Genomic DNA, 22081 nt, shown 5'->3' on the forward strand with positions numbered 1-22081 from the left:
TTCCAACCGCTCGATAGCCGCGTTTGAAATACGGACCGTGAGAAAGTGAGGAAAGGTCGAAAGCGTGGATTGCGTGCAGGCGTCGTCGCTGTTCAGTCGTTTCTCTTCTTTTTACGCGACAATATGGTGGACGCGCACTTGCTACCAGTCTGAGCAGGAGCAGTCTCCCTGGCAGGGTGTCTAGCAACCGGGAATTGTCAGGGGAATTTTAGTTACCGGGAAAAATCGGGGAATTGTCAGGGATATTGTCAAAAGGCGAGCCCAGTCAGGGAAAATGAGCCGGAAATGCCATCGACTGCCGTAAGCAAAGACTTGAGGGCTTGGGGTCAGAAAAATAGGCATTAAATTCTGCTTTGAGCGCTGCGCCGGCTCTGCTCACCCGATGTAGAGTGTGCTACCCGCTGCAAAGAGAACAGCCGACAAATCCAGTCCAAGCCTTGGATTGCACTGAGCGCGCGACACTAGGCTAGATCCTGTTAAAGGTACTTGATTTAGTTACAAATGAGGAAGCTGCAGAACCCAATCCAAGCCTTAAGCCGAAAGTATCCGAAAGTGTCATGTGAACATGTGTGGTTGAGACTCCCATCTGAGTGAGCCTACAGGACTATCTCTTCCTTTCCAAACACCTTCTCTCTCTCTCTCTGCGTCGTGTTTTCATTGTGTTTTCGGAAGTGGCCTCTTCACTGGCGATGTCGGCGGCAAGAAAGTGCTCGTTTATTTTGGACTGGACGTACCCAAATATTTCGAAATATGCAAGTTGGATTAAGTTCTTTCAAAATGACCCTCACAATGCTCAATGCCTCAATGCCGCCTCTACAGTTGTCAGGGAACTTCACCTGAAATTGTCAGGGAAGACGTGGAAAAGTCAGGGAATTTCAAAATACCTTAATATTTTGCTAGACACCCTGCCTGGTTTGAATTTCGCTTGCTTCCTTTTTTAAATCTAGGCTTTCTAAAGCAGGATAGATGGACGGAGGAATGGATGTGTAGCTGCCGTCGTACGGTGACTTGTGCCACCTAACCACATTTGTTTTCCTTATTCAGACTAAATATTGTTTAAGCCCGTTTAATCAGATTTAACCTCTATCTGTTTATTCTTATAAAATACAATCCTGTACGTCCTTTTCGCCCTTCAAATTGAGACCAAACATTCCGAGATATACAGATATCAAAAAGATAGGGCGCGTCGTGATGTTAGTTTTGCCGAGGAAGAAAAACCATGCACGGTCGTAACTTTGGTTTATCTATGACGGTTGGGGTAGATAGATTATGTTTGCAGCGTAAAAGCTGGATCTCAAAATCCACTTTAATGCTCCATATCCAACAGCTTCTTTTTTTTTTTTTTGCATCGTAGCTTTTATATATTTGAGCTGCTGTTCCATAGCAGATGCATATTTTGCACCGGGTGCATACCCTGCACATAGAATATTCTAATCCGTAGCACAATTAATTCCGAGAATTAGAAACACTATTCAATATTTGATTCGATGGTCGGCTTAATTTTCTTAGTTTGATTTGGCGTTTGATTCAAGAACTGCTCTTGAGTATTCGCACAGCTCTAATTATGACGTAAGCGGGAGTAATGTTGATTCCTTTGTAGTCCGTACCGTGTGTCGGAGCCTTTTAAACTGAGATAATTTGTCAGTTGAGTGGAGCTTGTCAAGCACTAGAATGAGCTGACTTTGCAATGCCAGGAGGTGAAGGTTTTTGCTTTTGGCAAACTTTTGGCCTTTCCGCTCCGTGTGCACTAGTTCAAAGTTGTGTAGAATTTGTCTTATAAACACAGTTCTTTGGACACTGGTATTTTGTTGCGCCTGAAATCGACCCCTGTATCCAAGCACCGGTCATCCTTTATTGATCTCCTAAAAGAGAACTTGCCAATAAGCTTCCTCCCTTTTTGGTTTTAAACAAAATGGTGTTTTCTTAAACAAAAAAGAATCGGGCAATCGAGCGCATAAGTTCGCAATGCCTCTCCTGCATGTCGCCGTCGCAGCACTAAAGTTCGACAGGGGTCATTTTTGAGATGTGATGTTGAAAGTGTGGAAAATTCACTCGACAGAAATGGAATGAATGATGATCATATAATTTTAAGAGATAGTAGCAGAGAAGTAAGTTTGAGCTGTTGTTTTGCATGTATTAATGAGGAACACTTTCTTTTTGGGGACAGGTCACTGTACCTGTGGCATGCCTAACTCTGAGTGGGTCCGAAATTTGATAACCGAGCATGGTGGAAGCAAGATCCCGTTTTCTGGTTGCCAGAATTCCAGCGGCAGTTGCTGGGCTGTCGAAATATCCGAAAGAATGCCAAACTCTCCCTGCATGAAGGACTTTGGTTCTTGTGCCAGATGAACACCACGTGGCGACTTGTCTATCTTGCGGAGAATAGGAGGCTGGCCCTTAGAATTGTGCAACATGCTGCCTGTTGTAGCTAAATTTGAATATTGTGTAATAGACAACTCGTTTTTTTCCAGGCTGGTGTGATTGGTGGTATCCTGGTCATCATTTTGAGTGTTCGGGTAAGTCTTTTTCTTTTTCAGTTTCTTTGATGGGGGCAAGTCAAAGCATGTAATGAGCACCACAAAGAGGGCCTGCTTAAGATTTTCTGGTATCTGAAGTTGCATGGCGAACGCAAGCTCTTTTGTAGCGTGCCCCATGTCGTCACATGCCTTCAGTTTGGAAGGAGGAGGATTGGGGTTAAACTTATTGGTGCTGCCAACTACGAGGGCCGATTGAAAAGTAATGAGACCAATATTTTTTTACCTATTCAGAATTGGGTAACTCAATGGGCCCTGATCACCTTTTTTCTTTTTGAAGTAGTGCTCATTGCATCCAATATATTGCTTAGAACATTAAAAAAAAAAAAAAAGATAGGAGGTGGAAAATAATGTTTTGTGACATCACTCTCCGCGCTGCAGCCTCGACTTCGTTCATTTCATCCTATGAAGAAAAATTCCTTTCTAGCAGTTCTTTTTTTCTTTTTTCACCGTTGAAAATGGCCAAAATTCGCACGGCGGTAAGCCCGGGCTATAGGAAAAGCCTTACGGCGCCGTTACCATTCCTTAACACAAAATTGAATCGCGCACCTCTGCCATATTCTCACGTCTTTGTCATCTGCCGTGACGGTGCTTTATCAGTTGCTTTGGCTTCCTGCGACGGAACACTAAAGACTATGACGGTCCAGCTGCAGGTCCGGACATGTGGATGTATTCGTACCTTCACAAATATCAGCACAACACTGCCCGTCTACCTCCATACAAAAATGAATGGAAGCAGTCTTGTTGGTTCTCAATCGGCCCTCAGACAGGGACATGTCCCTACATTTAGGGACTTTTATGGTTTCTTTTGGCGTGAATCGGGGGACAGAACTCTGTGCCTATTTTGTTCCCCAGGGTTTTTGTTTTTGGCTTCGAAATAATATATATTTTGAAAGCACGTGGTCGCTGTGTAGTGATGTCCGATAAAGGTTAGGATACTCATCAGCAGATATCTATATTGTAAGATATGCGCCTGCTAGGCGCGACTGCGAGCGTACCTTCGCGTCAATGGAAGAAGACGACGAGTGAAGTTTTGTGAGTGCTCGTGCTTGTACAGTTCGGACCGCTGATCGAACCGCCAGTTCATCATGTACTGTCCCGAACCTGACCTGTATATATGTACATAGCTTCAATGTAATTAAATGTACATAACAAATTTGGGGACGAGGAAATCGGAAAAAGCGGGCGAGACTCCGGCAACTCATCATGGTTGAAAGGACATCGCTGACATTTGAAGCTTTCCAGGCTGGTAAGCCGGAGACATGGCCATTATACCTTCAACGGCTGGAATTCCACTTTGAAGCCCATGGGATCGCTACACCCAAGATGAAGCGAGCCGTGTTCTGCAGCGTTTGCGGAGCCGAGACCTATGCAATACTGCATTCCCTCTGCGCGCCAACGACACCTTCAGAGACGGACTACGCTGACATCATTAAGAAGTTGGGAAATCACTTTGCACCAAAGCCCTCGGAGATCGTGGAACGCTTTAAGTTTCATAAGCGGGCACAGCACAGCGACGAACCCATGGCTGCGTTCATCGCGGACTTACGCCGTATTGCAGTTACCTGCAACTTCGGAGATGCCCTCGACAGCAGTTTGCGCGACCAGATTGTCTGTGGAGTTGAAGATGAGGCCTTGCAACGACGTCTGCTGAGCGAAGCCGAGCTTACGTTGGCTCAACCGGAGAAGTTGGCAATAGCAGCGGAATGTGCGAAGAACAATGCCATGGAGATTAGGACTACGCCTAAGGACGTCAGCCAAATCCACAGCGTGGCTAAAGATGGACCTGGACCGTCACCGCCTGCACAACATCATGCGAAGCCTGAAACCAAGCAAGCGACTTCCGTGTGCTATCGATGCAACGGGGCACACTCTCCTCAGGATTGCCACTTCAAGAACGCCACATGCCTGTTCTGTGGCCGCAAAGGGCATATTGTCAAAGCCTGTCTTCAAAAGAAGGCTAAGAAAAGTCCTCCAAGAGCAAGACGGGGGACGGCGCAAGCTGATCTTTTAGACGGCGAGGCCACCAAGATGTACGAGCTGTACAACCTCTCGTCCAACGAACCTGCTATCCTCGTAGACGTCGACATCGACGGACAGCCAACAGCGATGGAGGTTGACTCAGGATGCATGTTCTCTGTCATAAGCAGGAGAACAATGGCACGACTTCATATTCCAAATCAGAGGCTGAAACCATCTACGGTAGCGCTACGCACATATACGAAGAAGCCTGTTATCGTCCTAGGAAGAGTACTCGTGGAGGTTAAACACGAAGAAAGGTCGGCAACTCTGCCACTTCTGGTGGTCAAGGGAGAGTACGCAAGCCTTCTTGGACGAACTGGTTCAAGCATCTATGAATCGGCCTCACAGGTGTCCATCAACTCAGGAACACCCAGGAGGGTAGCGGATTCCTGGAGGAGTTCAAGGAAATCTTCGACGCTGGCCTGGGAAAGAGTCGGGGACCACCCATCCGTGTGGAGGTCGACAGATCTGCTGCACCTAAGTTTTGCAAGTCAAGGCAAGTTCCCTATGCGATGCGTCCGAAGGTGGAGCAAGAACTAGAAAAGTTGGTCCAGCAGGGAATCCTTGAACCTGTAAAACACTCAAATTGGGCTACACCGATAGTTCCAATCCTGAAAAAGAGTGGTGAATTGCGGATTTGCGGTGACTATAAAAGTACCGTAAACAAGGCAGTGAAGTGGGAATCTTACCCATTGCCCACGCCAGAGCAACTCCTAAACAACTTAGCGGGTTGCCGTCACTTTACACAGCTTGACCTTGCACAGGCCTACCAGCAGTTGACCGTCGATGATGAGTCGGCAAAGCTTTTCACCATCACGACGCACAAGGGACTTTTCAAGGTTAACCGTCTTCCATTTGGAGTATCCGTCGCCGTAGCGATCTTCGAGCGTTATATGGAGGAGTTACTTGCCGGAATTGAAGGAGTACTAATTTTTTTAGATGACATACTTATCGGCGGAGAATCCAAAGAACAGCACGATAGATGCCTGCGAGCTGTGCTGCAGCGATTCAAGGAAGACGGTTTACGCCTTAACAAGGCAAAATGTACGTTCAACACCATGCAAGTCGTGTTTTTGGGATTCAGGATTGACAAGGACGGGGTGCGACCAACTGAAGACAAGGTCAAGGCCATTTATGAAGCTCCAGAGCCCAAGAACAAACAGGAACTACAGTCATTCCTGGGCTTGCTTAACTTCTACCATCGTTTCCTCAAGGGAGCTGCTCACACCTTGGAGCCGTTGTACAGACTGCTGGATAAGGGGGCGAGCTGGACATGGACCGTTCTCGAAGCTGAGGCTTATCGCAAGGCGAAAGAACTGCTCAAATCAATGGCAGTTCTGGCTCACTACGATATCAGCAAGCCTTTATTATTGACCTGCGATGCTTCGCCTTACGGTCTTGGAGCTGTCTTGAGTCACGTGGCCGACTCTGGGCAAGAGTCACCAATAGCTTACGGGTCCAGAACCCTAAGCAAAGCTGAGCGAAATTACTCGCAAACTGATCGTGAGGCCCTGGCGATCATATATGGTGTCAAAAAGTTTCACCAGTACATCTATGGCCGCCCGGTGACCATAATCACAGATCATAAGCCTCTGCTAGGATTGCTGAGTCCGCACAAGGAAATTCCAGCTATGGTGTCACCAAGAGTTCTCAGGTGGAGTCTAATGCTAGCCGCATACCACTACGATCTGCAGTACCGTCCGGGAAGCAAGATAGGAAACGCTGATGCACTCAGTCGACTGCCTATACCTGCAACAGAGCTGGACGACATTCCTGTCGCAGACGTATGGATGCTAGAGACCGCTCCAGAACAGCCTTGGAACTCCGAAAAAATTGCAGCATCCACGAGAAAAGATTCCGTGCTTGCGCGAGTCCAGCGCTGGATCATGCATGGGTGGCCAGATGACAAGCAACACGAACAGTTCAAACCCTATACAACTAGGAAAGATGAACTATCAACTTATAAGGGGTGCATCATTTGGGGAAGCCGGCTTGTTATTCCCAAAGTGGCACAATCCACTGTACTCCACATCTTACACACAGCCCATCCAGGCATTGTAAGGATGAAGGCACTAGCGAGGAGTACAGTCTGGTGGCCTGGCATCGACCATGACATTGAAGAAAAGGCTGCAAGTTGCTCCACATGCCAAGAACACAGACCATCAATGCCACGGGCACCAGTGCATCCCTGGGAGACGACGCAACATCCCTGGTCACGTCTACACATTGACTTTGTAGGACCTTTCAAGGGAAAGATCTTTCTGATCGTGGTCGATTCATTCTCGAAATGGCTCGATGTATGTATTATGAATTCTATGTCTTCCTCAACCGTCGTACAGAAACTGAGGATGTTGTTTGCCGTACACGGAGTGCCAGACGTCATTGTCAGTAATAATGGCACAGCCTTCGTTTCGGCCGAATTCAAGGAGTTTACAAGCCGCAACCAGATTCGACACGTGGCAGTGGCACCTTACCACCCTTCATCGAATGGCCAGGCCGAACGAATGGTGAGAGAAACCAAGGAGGCACTCACTCACATAAATTCAGGCGACGTAAACGTCGATTTGGCGCGATTTTTGTTCCGTCAACATACACTGCCGCATTCCTCAACGGGCAGGTGTCCTGCGGAACTATTGATGAACCGACGCCTGAAAACAGCATTAGATCGCCTGCATCCAGATTCTCAGTTCCATTCATCATGGAAACAAGAGGACAAGTTTCTCCAGGAAGGGAAGAAGGCACGACTATTTACAGTAGGTGAAAACGTTTATGCAAGAAATTACTTGTCCGGTGCCAAGTGGACCCCTGGCGTAGTCACAGCCGTGACCGGTCCACTATCCTATAGGATTAAAACCGAAGATGGACGATCTTGGCGTCGCCATGTTGACCAGTTGCGCAGAAGGCCAGCGACAACTTCTGCAGGAAACTCGGAAGATAACTCTTCAGTTGACTTGAGTTTAACTGCTCTACCTGAAGCGGTCTCCGAAGAAGCGGACGTTAGGTCCGATGCCACACCAGCAGTCCCACCAGCTGGTTCTACAACAGTTTTCCCCTAGCAACTCTTCGAGACCTCAAAGAGCAACACGCCGCCCTACTTATCTTAACGACTATGTGCCTTAGTCTAGTAGGGAGGAGTGTAAGATATGCGCCTGCTAGGCGCGACTGCGAGCGTACCTTCGCGTCAATGGAAGAAGACGACGAGTGAAGTTTTGTGAGTGCTCGTGCTTGTACAGTTCGGACCGCTGATCGAACCGCCAGTCCATCATGTACTGTCCCGAACCTGACCTGTATATATGTACGAAGCTTCAATGTAATTAAATGTACATAACATATATATTGCTGTCTGGGGAGCCGATAGCGCTGTCACCCACTGACAGGCTTTTGTTTGGTAGATTTCGTTCAGAGACAGAGCTCTGTGAGGGAGATTCATTGTGCTACAGCTTCTGTAATTTCATGCCTGGCCCTTTGATATGTGATCCTATATTTACTTATTTATTTGACATACTGTGGGTATGTCAAAGATGCATACTGGAGTCACAAGCATATATACATGACATTAAGAGGATAGACTAGTAAATTTCCTGAATGAATATGAAAACAAAGAAACGAGAAAAAGATTGCCTCTTAGCAACCGACATTGTGCTTGCTGAAGCTTGTCTAGGGTTGAATATGAGGGGCGGTAAGCCTCAGAACCAGCAGAGCAGAAAAACAGAAATGAAGCACTCTATCCAGTTGTCTCGTTGGAGGCATGTGCAGTGGCGCGGCTTTGGCTGCACGAGATAATCGCGCATAAAAGAGAGTTCCTCGAAGCTTACTTTTGTTTTTAGCTCCATAACACAGAAGTCAGGTCTGTTCAGTCTTTCTTTTCAATTTGTCCTTTTAGAATGAGTCTGTGAAAAGGAAACCACTAAAAGCATTATCTTGAAATGTGTCTTTTTTTTTGGATTTTTCATCCCTTGAAAGTTGATGAATTTAGTTTGAGCCCACGGGGCTCCGACACAAATTTCTGTTGTGACTCCTTTCGGTCATCCTCTTGCGGCGACATCGCCCGTTTATTTGCTTATCGTTTTCACCTCCCAAGCCTGTTGAAAAAAACAAAAAAAACCCAAAAAGGCTAGCTTTTAAGGTGAACGATCTTACTGTCCGTACAGATCTACATCTTCGTCATAGTGGCGGTCTACTACAAGCTGCTGCTCCAAAGCCTGCCCTTCGTGCTCCAGAGTGACGAGGAGGTGGAACTCATCAGCCACAGTGGCTCGCCGGGGCTCGAGTCCAACGGTTCCGGTGCCAGTCCGGATTTTGGCGGATCTCTGGTGGAGTTTCCCGGCGTGTCCATATGAAGCTCTGCCGCCACCATGCTCAGTGCCACAGCGCGGGTGCCCCCTCCTCTCCGCGCGCTTTGGCGACCCCAGTGCCACCCAGCAACGCCAGTGTCCGCCGTCGGATGTCAGCTTGGATCTAGTCCGACGGAAGTCGTCCGGCTTTTTTCCGAAGTGACCTCCGGCCGGAGGTACGTCGGAGCGGAAATGGCTTCACTTCCAACGAGACGTAGCTGCCGGTTGAGGTTAGAACGCGCGTTTTCCGTTCGTTTGCCGTTTGCTGAGCGTCTTTGAAAGTGGGTGCGGCTTCGGCTCTGCCTCCGGTAGTGGTGCAGACTCTCCGAGGTATGCCGGGCGTCCCGTAATCGGCAATGCCCCGTCGTGACAACGGGCGTTGCGACTTGCTTGTCCAGGACCGAAGCGTGCCGCCGTTCGTTTTCGGCACTCCGCGTGCTTCCGGATGCTGCTGGGCTGACTCCGCGCTTGTCAGTGTTGCTTTGTCCGTCGCCAAGTTTCGAGTGCCTCCACCTGTCCTTTTGAATCCGGAGATGACCAGCTTTTCGAATTAACTCTTCGGCCGTTTTTGAGCACCGTCGTTCGATTGCGGGCACCTTGGGGACCTTCGTCGGCTCGATACTTGAACACACCGTAGTTTCTATTACACCTAGTAATTGAGCTTGGGTCTCATTAACCTTGGAAATAAATGGAATCCGTATTCGCCCTACGCGGCAGACTTGTGCCACGATTTCGAAGGTTTTTCGTAAGTGGTTTCTGCTTCCGTGGAAACCGGGTCCGCGTTTAGTCTCGTAGTGATAGTTTCGTTGAACACCGAAATTGCAACACTTCGTCGACTGAGCTAGCGGTTCTGTCACGTCTTCTTTATTTGAGGGCCTTTCGCGGTGGGCGGGTCAAAATCTAGTCAAAATGGTGCTGTGGTCGTTGTCCGCCAACTTGCGTCGCTCGCTTCGTTTCTTGCTTAAATCATCTAAGACGGGGGGAGCGTGCCACTAGTTCCACTTCCCCTCTTGTGGGTGGCTTCCCCGTAGCTTCTGAATCCTACCAAAGTTAAGGGGTCTGCTTCAAAAGTAAGAAAAAAACCAAAGAAAAGTGAAGCTGCCTCTGCCAACTGCCACCTCCAACATGGCGCCGCTGTAACACTAGTCGTTGAGGGCATCCTGTGCACTTTGGAGCGTAGCTGCGGCCTCTTTGTCTTTCGGTGTGCGCCTCTCGAGCTCCGGTTTTTGATAATCTCGCCAACCCGCCAATCACGAGAAAGGATGATGAAAGGTTTGTCATCACCTCACCATCTTTACCTAAAGGGGAGCTACATCAGTTTTTTTAGCTACGCAAACTAAACACATTTTTAGAATACCCCGGTTTTACACTTTCTGGCATGCTATTATGGTCTCTAAATTCAAATTAGCCAGTGATAAAACGTCAAATGAAGGCGTTGCCAAGAGCAACATTCAAATTTTTCCACGCTTAACTTGCGAGTTTAGCAGGTGGTCTAAGAAACAGTATTTTGTGCGTGTATTTTTTTTTTTTTTCTGCTGGCTCGAGTTTGACCAGCATCCACTTCCCACCGTCAAACTTCCTGTAAGCTTCCAGGAACGAGCCGCACTGCCCCCATGTTGCCCGACATCTGACTTAGTGATTTTCGTGTTGCCGGTAGAGCCCTGGGCACCTCAGACCAAATATACAACTTCAAAAACTTTGGGAAAGAAAAAAAAAAAATTATTGTGGTTCATAATTTGGGGTTTTAGTTCAGATGTGTCCATTAAAATGTGTTGGACCAATTTTGAGACAAGTCAGCCACTCAAAATTTTGCCTTCGTTCATTTGTTGCCTGCACACTGTCTGTAAGCCACACTTGTAAGAGCGGTCCAGCATTCTGAAAATGGCAAACGCGTCGTGAATGCCACAGCCGCAAGGGCTGTGTGTTTGGCAAGTCTGTTCAGTTTTTGCTTTTAATGACTGCGGCCGGGGCGTACGTAAGAGAAGCAGGCGTGCGGCATTAAGTTATGTTAGTCTTCCTCGGATGAACTGCACCTGTTCTGAAGTGTCTCGTGCCGCATCTTTAAAACTTTTGTTAGGCTCCAGTGCCATTGGGCCTCTTGGGGTCGTGCTTATGCAGACTTGGATATGTGAATTTCGCACAGGGGTTGGTCTATTATCTTATTGCATGTGAATTTAGTAATGAAAAATGGGTACTTGGGCGGCCGAGCGTTGGGATAAATAAGGATGGGGTCCTGTACTAGACATAGTAAACATTCAACTTGGTAAGGTATAGCGGTAGACTAGTGGATGCATAGAAACTCTTTCTGAAGGTGCAAATGTCCTGCTATGGAGACAAAGGAGAGAACACCACTGCAAAATATGCTCGGGCAAAAAGCTGAAGAAAAGAAGGCACCACCGCAACACTAGCAACTGTGTGTCAAACGAGCGCTTTCCGAGAGAAATCGGAGCAGGGTAGACTTTCTTTCTTCTTTATATGTAAACTTGTCCCATTGAAGACTTTTTTCTATAAAAATTATATTTAAAATTGGCAAGTTGCACGGAAATTGAACAAAACATTTGTTTGGCCTTGGGGTGGTGCTTGTTGCTCTCACTATTAATTCCTGGCTATCTGTTTTTTTCGTTCAAGAGTTCTTCATTGTGGTACAGTTGGAGTGGCAATGGAGGTCTCGAGTGACACTCATGATCACCGTATTTTCTGGGCTATAGTCTGCACCCAGTTTACAGTAAGTCGCAAAGGCCAATTTAGGCCGAAAAAAAAGTTTTTGCCTAGATAGTCCACATTCAGTGCATAGTCCGCACAACATGCATAATCCGCACCTTGTGCTTAGTCGACACGAAAATCTTCTGATAGATGGCACACCTTGACAAATGTCTGTTTTCTTAGCTCACAAAGAAGCTTGTGTTGTGCATAAATCATCAACATACTCTTTCATTCCCAAAATTTGTCACGTCTCGTCATAATGAACGATCTTGAAAAAACTAAATTCCTGTGTATTCTGTAGGCATAGATAGACTGCACAGGGGGGGGGCTTAAAATTTCAGCTTTAAAACATGTGGAGTCAGTGGACTATAACCCAGGAGAAACGGTAGTAGCCAAGGGGTTAAAGGGACCATGAAAGAATTTTCTGATTGTTACTTAATAGTGACCCCTTTAAATCCCAAACGTTTGTGGAACTCGGAATCTTTTGTAACTTCAGTGCGTCAGCTTTAGCAGGAAAAAAAACAAAAAAAAACAACAACAATGAAAACCAGAGTTTGATGTGTCCTCAGCCCGCCAACGAAACGAGCATTCACGTGTCGTGACATCTTGGGCCTTGGTGATACTTTTGGTGCCCGCAGTTCTCGCTCTTCGGCACATGTCTTCGCAGTCACATGCCTAGGTCGAAAGCTTACAGCACGTGTTCTGCACCAAGAAACGTGAGGAAGACTGCATGCTGTGCGTTCCGGCAGCCCGAGGACTTTTTCTAGCCTGGTTTGTACGTAATTTTGAGGCCGTAGTTTGCTTTGCTTTGAAGGTTTTCCCTTTGTTAGTCATTGTTTTTGAGGGTCATTTCAATTTTTAAACTTGTCCACTTTCGTAAACATGTTTACAATTAGAGTTACCCGACTAGAGAGACCATTTCATGATGTAACATTCAAATGTCCCATTCGTTTTCTTTCGACAATTTCACCAAATTTTGTACAATCGCTCGGTAGATTGCCTCACCGAGTCGGCATGCATTGCTCTGCTTCTAAGCGTACCAGACTATACCCCATTTCAGCTTAACTTGGCAGACGACGTAAACTAGTGCCTCGTCCCCTCCTCCACGAGATATGCATCCACGCCGAAAAGTAGTCGTGGTACGTTTCTGCTTTGAATGCAGCAGACCTTTTGTCAAAGTACCGAGCAGCAGTGAGGACACTGGGAGCGTAGGTATGTGGGCTGCACGTGCTTGCCTCATCTTCGTAAAGGTTTTAAAGTAGGGCTTTAACGAATGCATGTGCAAAGTTTCACGGCAAAATTCCACTTGAGCAGACTTCAAGCTTCTTAAGGAAATGTTTTAAAGTGGAAGTTAACTGAATGCCTATAATACAATAAAAAATTTTGGTAGGGACGTTTACAGAAGTTTGTTTATCGGAGTAGTTTGTTCGAGTGGTATTTCACTGCATTTATCTTACATTTCACTGCAGATGCCAGCACGTGCTGGCATCTGCAGTATTACTCAATTGTTTTTTGCGCATTCATTTTCACCTCAGATTGATACTGTTAGGAATGTTTCTTTTCACATACGTTGGAATTTTGTTGGGCCTTCCGAGAGTGCAGTTGCCCTGAGCAATCAAACAATCATTTGGAAATCGGTGTTCCTGAAGCGGCTTCGTAACATGAATTGGCAAGCCAATATATAGCTTTGCGGATGCTTAAATGGCTCTCTGAAACAGTCTCCCCACATGTACACGGCGCTTCGGGAGCGGCAGACACTCCTCCAACTTTTTGGTTCAACAGCAGACGACAACTGCCTGCCTAGCAGACGACAGCTGCCTAGCAGACGACACCCGCCTCCTGTGTCCTGCACTTCCGGTGCAGTAATACGTACGCTCCTGCGGAATGGTGTTGTATTCCTCAGTCCTAAGCTCTTGGTCCTGGTCCAGATGGTGCAATAACCCAAGCAATTTTGGTGTTTTGTCCCTTAGAACGGGTTTTCGGGCTGTAGCACAAACTCCTGGGATCGGGTCCGACTCAAAATGGGTGAGCAACTCGAATATCTTGGACACGCTTGTGGAGGCAGCAAGCAGCCAGTCAGGAACGCAATATTTTTGCGTGACCTCCACTGTACTGATGATGACAATAACTTGATGTAGGTTTTAACATAATTTTGTTTAGCAATGGATCCTTTTTGCGGCTAAATGGCTTCGGTGAGATCAGTTAGGGTCCTGAACATTATTTAAAGGTATTAAAGCACGTAACTAACGCTTTTGAGTTGAACCGGTGCAAGAAAATTAGCATTTTAACGACGACATAGCTATTCGAATTTGAGTGGTCGCTACGGTGCTTGTTGCTGGTGTTGCGACGTCGAGACACTGGGCAAAATTGCGCCATCTGAAACGGCCTTTTTGGATTACTGAGGGCCTGGCCTCCGCAGTTTGCCGGATTATCGTGAACTGGAGCATAGCTTGGGATTTGCAAGGGGTGACCATTTGCAGTGCTGCACCGTTTTCCTTGTTATGCATTCATCTCGACTTTCTTTTTTTCTCGTGTTTTGCAGGGGGACCTTGGCGAATTCAGAATGTATTTATGGTGGACGCCTTATTTAGGCTGGTTTAAGTTCCGATCCCATCGTGTCTCAACAAGTGGAAAGCCCCCATTTAGTGCACCTCTAAAATGTCCAAAAATCAAGATTGTGGCAAAAAAAGAAAAAAAAAATGGTACCAAACACTTTCACGTAATAAGGCACAGAAATTCATACTGCTGTAGATCCCGTTGCATTTTTTTTTATGTTCACCTTTGGTTTTGCTTATATTTAGCTTCGTGTAAATGTTTGTTGACTTCTGGCCCTCTCCGACATCTTTGGCCTCTTTTGTGGGCCCCAGCTTTGTGCTGCATCGCAACATAGAAATGTGACTCCGAAAATGCTCACAAGCGTATGCCATTTTTGCCCCATCGATTACTCGTGTCGCTTCATTTCCCGTGCACCAATATCCTTTTTTTTATCCTTCGAGACTCGTAAAATTTGCTGGTGCGGACTGAACAGACCGTCTAACCAGTAAACATTCTCTTCCTTGTGCCCCATGTGAAAAAGATTAAGGCGGGCGAACGTGCAAGCTTGAAGTTATTTTTGTTTCCTATGGAATTCCTAGAGAAAACTGGACTGGCAATTCTATGTTTCATGTTTTCGTGTCTTTCCCTTTCTATTTTATGACCGCGTGCCTACATGCTCATCAAATTGAAGTGTCCCCAGGACATTGTTTTGCAGCAACATATTTGTTGTGCCCAAGGCACTCTTCTTCAAGTTGCAACTAGAAATTGAATTGTTGGCATTCAGCTTTGGCTCATGACCAATACCAAAGATGCAAGCGCAGCGCAACAAGGAACAAATTCGCTGCCTCCCTCCTTAACCAGGCTTTCGGGTTATCTTCCGGGATTATCTCGATGGTGGAGCATCATCTTAGTGATTTCGAGAAAGAGCGAGCCGGCGCAAGTTTGCTTTGATTATTCCCTAACACGTCGGCACTCGAAGTCCGACGAGGTCGTCCATCGTAAATTAGCATTTCGTTGCGCTGCTGGTTTTACCCGGGACAGCCCACCCATGCTCGATGCTGGCAAGGGAGTGCACCGTCGAGGCGGTAGCACGTCGATACCATTTAGCCGTATGCATGTAAGCCGTAATGCCACCGCACCCATAGTCTTGTGCGTGCCACACGCTTCAAAGACGCTCACAAATGCCGATTCGCCGGATCTTCCACGGCGGGCGTTGGAACAAAGGACCACATACCCTTACTGCATTTTGTTTTTTCTAGCTAGACGGCACGGGAGCGCGTGCCATGCTCCCGCGTCGGCCGTAAGAGAGAGGGAGAGGGTGGTGTGGACGGTCGGTTCTGCTGTCTGGCAGGGTTGCCAAGCGAACGTTCCGACTCGGGCGTTCAACGAAATTTATACGAGCGTTGCACGTGTCGGAGAGCGCTCCCGCCGATTGTAATGTCAAGCCAAGATGTTCTCGGCTCGACGTCGGCTCTTGCAGTGCCCTTGTGGAGAAAGTGCCCCCTCCCCCCTTCGAGATGCGCTTGGCAGGTTTGCGATTTCGTCTGCAAGGAGCTACCAAGTAACCTGGACCCTCCGAAATATCCCAATAGAGAAACGTTTGCTTGCATGCACGGACGTTGGTCCTGCATAAAATAGAAGAACGAGGATGCGGGAAACTCGGATGCCCTTGAGCTTTGCACCCAGCCTCGTTGCCGAGCCATCTGGTACCGACTTTGGAAGTTGACGGTGCCCGACGGACCTTCGCGGTACGTCCTCTGCACATTTTCGATAACCGAAATTGCCAGAAATCTGTTTTTGCAGAAACTTCAAAACAGACGTCTGCAGTGAAAGTACTTTGTCGTCTACTGCCGTTTCCTAGCGTCGTTCGATCCAGATGAATCCGTTCTGGCTTGTGATTGGTTGTCCCATAAAGGCCGATTAATGTAAACCTTTTGCGGAACGAGTAGCGCGATGAATGTGGCGATGACTCCATTTAGGCAAAAAAAGCGAGCGTGCAATGTGGCTTCCTAGCTGCGCCGAGGATTACTCCTGGAGGATTACGGACACTCGTCTGATGAAGCCGTCTTCCCTTGGGAGAGGTCTGTTTGGCCAGTGCAATATTTTTGTTACCTCTAGATGGTGGTGCTTTTGCAGAAAAGAGACAATATCGACTTGAAACGTCAGAATGTCTTAGAAAGTCTAAGACTGCGTCAGGATCCGTTTGGGCAGTCCAAATCCTGTCGAGCGCAGCTTCGAGCTGGGGCAGGCGGAGGGCCCTTTCTGGCTGTACATACAAAGGACTCCACCCTGTTTGCAAAATGGGGCTGCTTCTTCCCTACGGAGGGCGTCGTTTTTTCATCTTGCAACAAACTATTCAGTGTAGTCAACATGTATACGAAAGGTTGTGAGACTCTCGGCTTCACATTTTTACACACCTCGTAGACGTAGCGCTTTTTTCAAAACGTGGTTTCCAGCGTCGACACACTTTTGGCGGCTCTTTTCGTAGCTCTAGGTAGCTTTTTTACGGCAACGACTCCGAAAACTTGCCCCCCCCTCCCCCCCACTGCCGCATTCGCCGTGAGCGGTTCCGGTCTTCGGCGTGCCTCCCTCCCGCCCATATTGCACCGTGGCCGGCGTCCCAACTGAGAAACGCCGTCGCGACAGGCACCTTCTGCACCCCACTATCGATCGCGAAGAAACGTTTGCCTCATGTTCTTCTCCCTAGGCTTAACGAAGGGCTTCTTTCAAAATGAAAGCATTTAGGAAGGACGTAGCGAGTCCCAGTCGTCGCTAGCATCGCAGTTGCACGAGGACTCTACTTTGCTAAACCTTTGAAGAACGAAAAACGATAGAATGACGCGTCCCGTGTCGTCTTGACCACACCACCCCCGTCAACAAGCGAGTCCTTCGGGCGTGGCGACCCGTGTTCACCGAATTCGGCAAATCTGAATCCTTCGAGCACAGCGATTCTGATTCGCCGAACACGAAAGATTCACTGCACCGACGACTGAATCGGGGTTCCCATGCCGCGTCGAACGGGATTTTGAACTCGTCCCAACTGGGCAGCGACCTCCAAGCTGACGTTCAGTTCGCATTTTCCGCCCGTCTTCCGCTTGCCTTCTTCGCCGCCTCGAAAGTTTGACTTCCTCCTCTTCGACTGGAAAGTGCGTGAAGCTTTGTCCCCCTCTCGCGCTTCCTCCTCGTGTTTCGTCGCGCGTGACTCGCGCCTTCGAAAACTGCCGAAAATCTTTCGATGGTTTGTCTGGGTTCGAGTTCTCTATCCACATTATGATTCAGAGGACTTGCCCTCACCTCATATCCCTTGCTTTACCCAGGCGTAGCGAGGCACTTTCCCCCTTAAGCTTCTTTTTGTGCACTGTTTCACATTAAGTTCGGCAGCAGCCAACGCTACTACTCGACGGAGCCGATCGAGCGGTGCCAAAAGTGTATCGTCAGGTGCTCGTCGTGCTTGCTACCACCGGCACGACCGTTCGCAAACAAGCGAACGTAAAGTGGTCCCATGCTCTTTTTGCATGCACGATTGGTCTCGCTAGTGATGGGGGGCAAACGCGCTAAGGAAACGATCACCGAGACGACGGCTTCGACAGATCGTAGTGTTGGCTGCGGTTGAACTCGACGAAAGAAGGAACGCAGCCTTTGCACGGCCGTACGGGAATGCGTGTTCGTTCTCGGCCGCCTTTATTTATTTCGCACGAAGCGGCCAACTTGTTTCATGCTTTCCGAGCACCGTGGACGGCTGCGACGGCTCTGTTCGAACGAAAGTCGAAATCCCGTTTCGTGCCACCCTTTATACCCCGCGGGGCACGCGTTGACAAGCTTTCGACGATACCCGAACTGTTTTCGCTTCCTCGCCGCACCGCGTGCACGCCGGTCGCAACAGCCAAGTGCCTACGTTACCGAACCTAGCCGAATGCGTTTGCTGTCCCGCTCGTTGACCGCACTTCGCTCTGCCGCCGAGCCGAGATGGCGGGCAGGAGCTACGTACCGGCCGGACGAATCAAGCCATCGGCATTGCGCGATGTGACTGCTCATCACGAGTGATTACGTACCCAAGGCACGGTTGTCTATGCCGTCGTCTGTTCGCCCTCGGTTCCCGGAACATGCCTCTGATTGGCGTCTACCATCCCATTGTGACCTAGCGTCGAAAGTGGTAGCTGGAGTGGCAACAAACAATGTCGTGGGAGCCAAAGTCCATGGGCGTAGGAAGCTTCTGGTGGCAGCATGAGGCCACCGGAGGTGAAGCCAGGAGTGTGGAGGGACACGACCCCAATGGTGACCAAAACCAAGAGACGCTATTGTACGAAAAGGAGAGCCGTCTCAACAGCTGTTTTGGTGGCCCCGAGGGTGGTTGAAAGAGCTTTTCAGTCAGATCTCGTTTTCGTCCAGTAGTGTCTCTCGGTTTAGGTCGTCGTTAGGGGCGTGTTCCTCCACACTCCTGGCTCCCCCCTTTGGGGTTGTCACATTGCCTCAGAAAGCTTCCCATCTCCGTGGCAAACGACTTTTGATCCGCAGACAGTGCCACTAAATAAGCTATGCTTCAGAGGAACGACACTCGCCCGTATTGTGGCTTGAAATCATGGTTGCAAGTTATCTGATGCTTTATCTGAAATCGCAGGAAACGCTTTTCCGTCCTCCACTAATGTTTAAACAATTTGCGGCAGAGCAAAGCAATATTGCGTGAGCTTCCTAACACCGAATCGAACACTGAGGAAATCACACTTTCGAATCATGACGATAGGCAGTTGCATCTGCTTTGCACAAGCACCAAAATGGCGGTGCCCGCAGCAGTGTTGGCGAACAAAGTGCCGATACACCAAGCGCAGCTCATTTAGTGGCTATAGGCGGAATATGACGCTAAACGCTATGATGTGCGGGCAGAATAAGACTCGAAACGCAAGTTGCAGATGCGTTCCAGGTGCCGTAGCTCGGCCGGTGCACAGATCCTGGCCCGCCACCGGCCCGGGTTTGGCAGTGGGCGGTGCGTGGCGCACATAGTCGTCGGTTCTGTTTCTCGAACCGCAGTGCGCGGTGGTTATTCCTTTCGCCGACAACCACTGCCCGGACAAGAGTCGGCTTTCTACTACTGTCCCGGTAGCCGAGACTAGCAATTTTTAAGGGAAGTCCTAGACTAGCGTGCAAGAATGCATTTCATGGATTTCGTCTTCGTCATTTTTTTTTGTTCTCTTTTTTTTTCTTCGGCGTCCAGAACAGTGGCGGCCAACGTTGTGGCCGGCGCGGGGTATTTCGGTCCCCCGATCTACGCTGTGGTCCTTCGGGGCGAGTTGTTAGGAGTTCTTCGTTACGTAGCCAAAAGGCGGGAAAAAAAAAAAGAAACGAACCGTGGAGCTCAGATTCTAGCAGCTTTCTTTTCTGAGAAGTTTGCTGTTTCTTCCGTTTCGACGCTGAATGTTTTGAGTCTGTTGAGAGGTATTTATTTGTCGAAGGAAGTGGGCATTGCGTGCCGTCTGTGACCCGACCCGCTTTTGATGAAGTCTAAATTTTTTTCCTCAAAATGTGCCGTTTTACGTCAATGGCATGTGGCTAATCGTACTCAAAACTTTGTTTTCTCTCGGTGTGTTTTTTATATATCAACAGCCCGTGATATGTGATTCAGGCTTTATTCGCCTTTCTTGTTCCAAAACCTAAGCTCCAGCCAAAGGCTAGAATGGAGCAAATATGCGGCGAACGAGACAAACTTGGCCTTACGGCGTGTTTGCTTTGCACACGGCGTCGACAGCCACGTTTCGCCACTATGTGCAGAGCAAATGCCATTGGGCAAAATTCGTCGCTTCTTTGCAGCATATTCTCAAAGTCCAGCCCTTGGCATGCATTATTTTTAGTTTTTCCTAAAGTGTTTTTTCTTCAGCTTTGAGACGACATATGTGAAAAATTGCAAAAATAAAGCCAATATTTATTAGGTTTTTTCTTTTAAATCAGGTAAGGCTGTTTGAAAGTTTGTTATTGACAGTTTCTCATACACTGAATGGTGCTTGTTTCTTATGTGTTCTGCTTTTCTTTTGATATAGCCCCCATCAGAATGAAAGGGCCGTTTTATGTGTGAGCCAAAATTCTTTGACTCCTTTTCACCTCAAGAACCATATTAAAATCTGCTTGGTTCCTTGGGGAGTGTTACTAATTTCCTCCTTTATTCAGTGAATCAAGTTACTTGTATACGCAATTAAGATAATTTATTTGTTATTTTGTCATGATGTACACATTTTGACACTCGTAAAGATGTTTTTTTTTTTCTTAATTTTCCGAGAGCCAAAGGTTGTTGAAACTGCTTTTTGCAGTGAAGGCGCTATGTGCTAAACTTTTTTTCTTTTCTTAAGGTGACAAGTATAGTATCTTTTAATTGGGTCTCCATGCAATGTGTTCAAAGTGTGTTGAGACAAATATTTAGAATTTTTTTTCAACGACTCGTTTATTGTCCGGAGTTTATGTCTGTGTTTGAACTGTGCGAGTAAATTATTTCGGCACAACCTGTTTCCACCATCGGTGTTGACATGACAAAGCAGCTAAAGCGATGTTTCTACAATATTGCCATAGGTTGGCTACCCAACAGTAATCAGCTTGCAGTAACCACCGTGGCAACATAGATTTATGTATCTGTTGCTTTGTTTTTCAGGACACTATATATATAGTGGATTGTTTTCTCTTGCTTGTCAAGAGATCCAATGGTTGTGGCACCTTGAATATTTATCGAAGGAAGAGTTGCGTGTTGTGCGTTTTGACACGGCTGTCCGATATTCGACTACACAATTGTTGCCTTTTCTTCGTGCTTGATAGTCTTGCCCTCTCACACCCTTTTTTTCCCAAGGCATTGCACAAATTGCAAGTGCAAAAGGTGAAAATGCTTTTCTGTTTGCATTACAAGTTGCTAGTCATATTTGTTTTTAGGAACATTGTTTTCTGCTCGTGTTTGTTGAAGGCGAGCTTAAACAGGATCAGTGCTGTTTTGACGTATTTGCATTGGACTTTTGAAGCATGCAAAGGAAGCATTGCTCCTCTCTCATCGTGGGCTATAGCACGTTGGCAGACTTGAAGTCAGCATTGTACACAGACTGCACAAAATATACTCGAATTTTTTCTAGTCAGCCTCCTCTAATGTATCTTTTTACCAAGTACAGTTGGCTTTTGCTTAGTTTGGTTTCTAACAGCAGTCAAAGACACCTCTGGTGTATTCAGTGTTTGGTGAGATGAATCTCTTCTGGACTAACAAGTGTCTTGTGCGTTTCTTTTGAAACATCGATGGACATTTCTGCATCGTCTGAATGAGGTTGTGCTTCTAATGGGTTGAGGCTGCGTTCAGCGTCAAGTTACTGTTTTGGAGTTGCCCTGGTGTGACCCGAGTTGCACCGAGCTTGCTCCAAACTGCCCACTGAAATTCACCCATGGTGGGATATGTGTACGTTTTCGCTTAAAAGATTGTGAGCGTGACCGACTACGCGCCTTTGAGGATGTTTTGTGCGTTTAGTCCCTGAACATAACTTAGGTTGTCTTGAAGTATTTGCCGTTCGGTTTTTGGCCATCATTTGTGAACACTTATCAGCATTTCTTGATTGTTTGGATGTTGTTTTTTGTTGAAATAAATCTAATCGCTGATAGTTTGGAGTCTGCCTCTTTATGCTGCTTTATTCTTTTTTACGGGATCTGTGCAAAGGATAGTGTATAAAGTGCACATCTCCCACCACGCATGATGCCTTGAAGGAGCTAGAATGACCTATAGATGTCTTGGTTTACCTTAGATGGCTACAAGGCCCTTTTTCCAGATGTGTCTCCCTCAATGTCTCCTAAGGCATTGCATAACCGTTTGTGATGTCTTGAAGGAGTTAGAATGACCAATAGGTGTATTGGTTTACCTTAGGTGGCTACAAGCCATATTTTCAAAACGTATCTACATAGATGTCTCCTAAGTCATTGCATAACAAACCGTTCATGGTGTGTTAA

The 22081-nt window shown here is 47.4% G+C and overlaps 1 protein-coding gene across 1 annotated transcript in view; it reads left to right on the plus strand.

The window, feature by feature from the left end:
* Positions 1–21745, plus strand: part of LOC8023740 — a 45844-nt gene extending 24099 nt beyond the window's left edge. Inside the window, exons 5-6 of the mRNA XM_029982048.4 lie at positions 2472–2516; positions 8708–21745. Of these exons, the coding sequence (XP_029837908.1) occupies positions 2472–2516; positions 8708–8896 (234 nt within the window). The 3' untranslated portion in view covers positions 8897–21745. The remainder of the gene's footprint in view (positions 1–2471; positions 2517–8707) is intronic.
* The last annotated feature ends 336 nt before the right edge of the window (positions 21746–22081 follow it).

This window comes from Ixodes scapularis, unplaced genomic scaffold, assembly GCF_016920785.2.
Source record: "Ixodes scapularis isolate PalLabHiFi unplaced genomic scaffold, ASM1692078v2 PGA_scaffold13__105_contigs__length_92229423, whole genome shotgun sequence".
NCBI lineage: Eukaryota > Metazoa > Arthropoda > Arachnida > Ixodida > Ixodidae > Ixodes > Ixodes scapularis.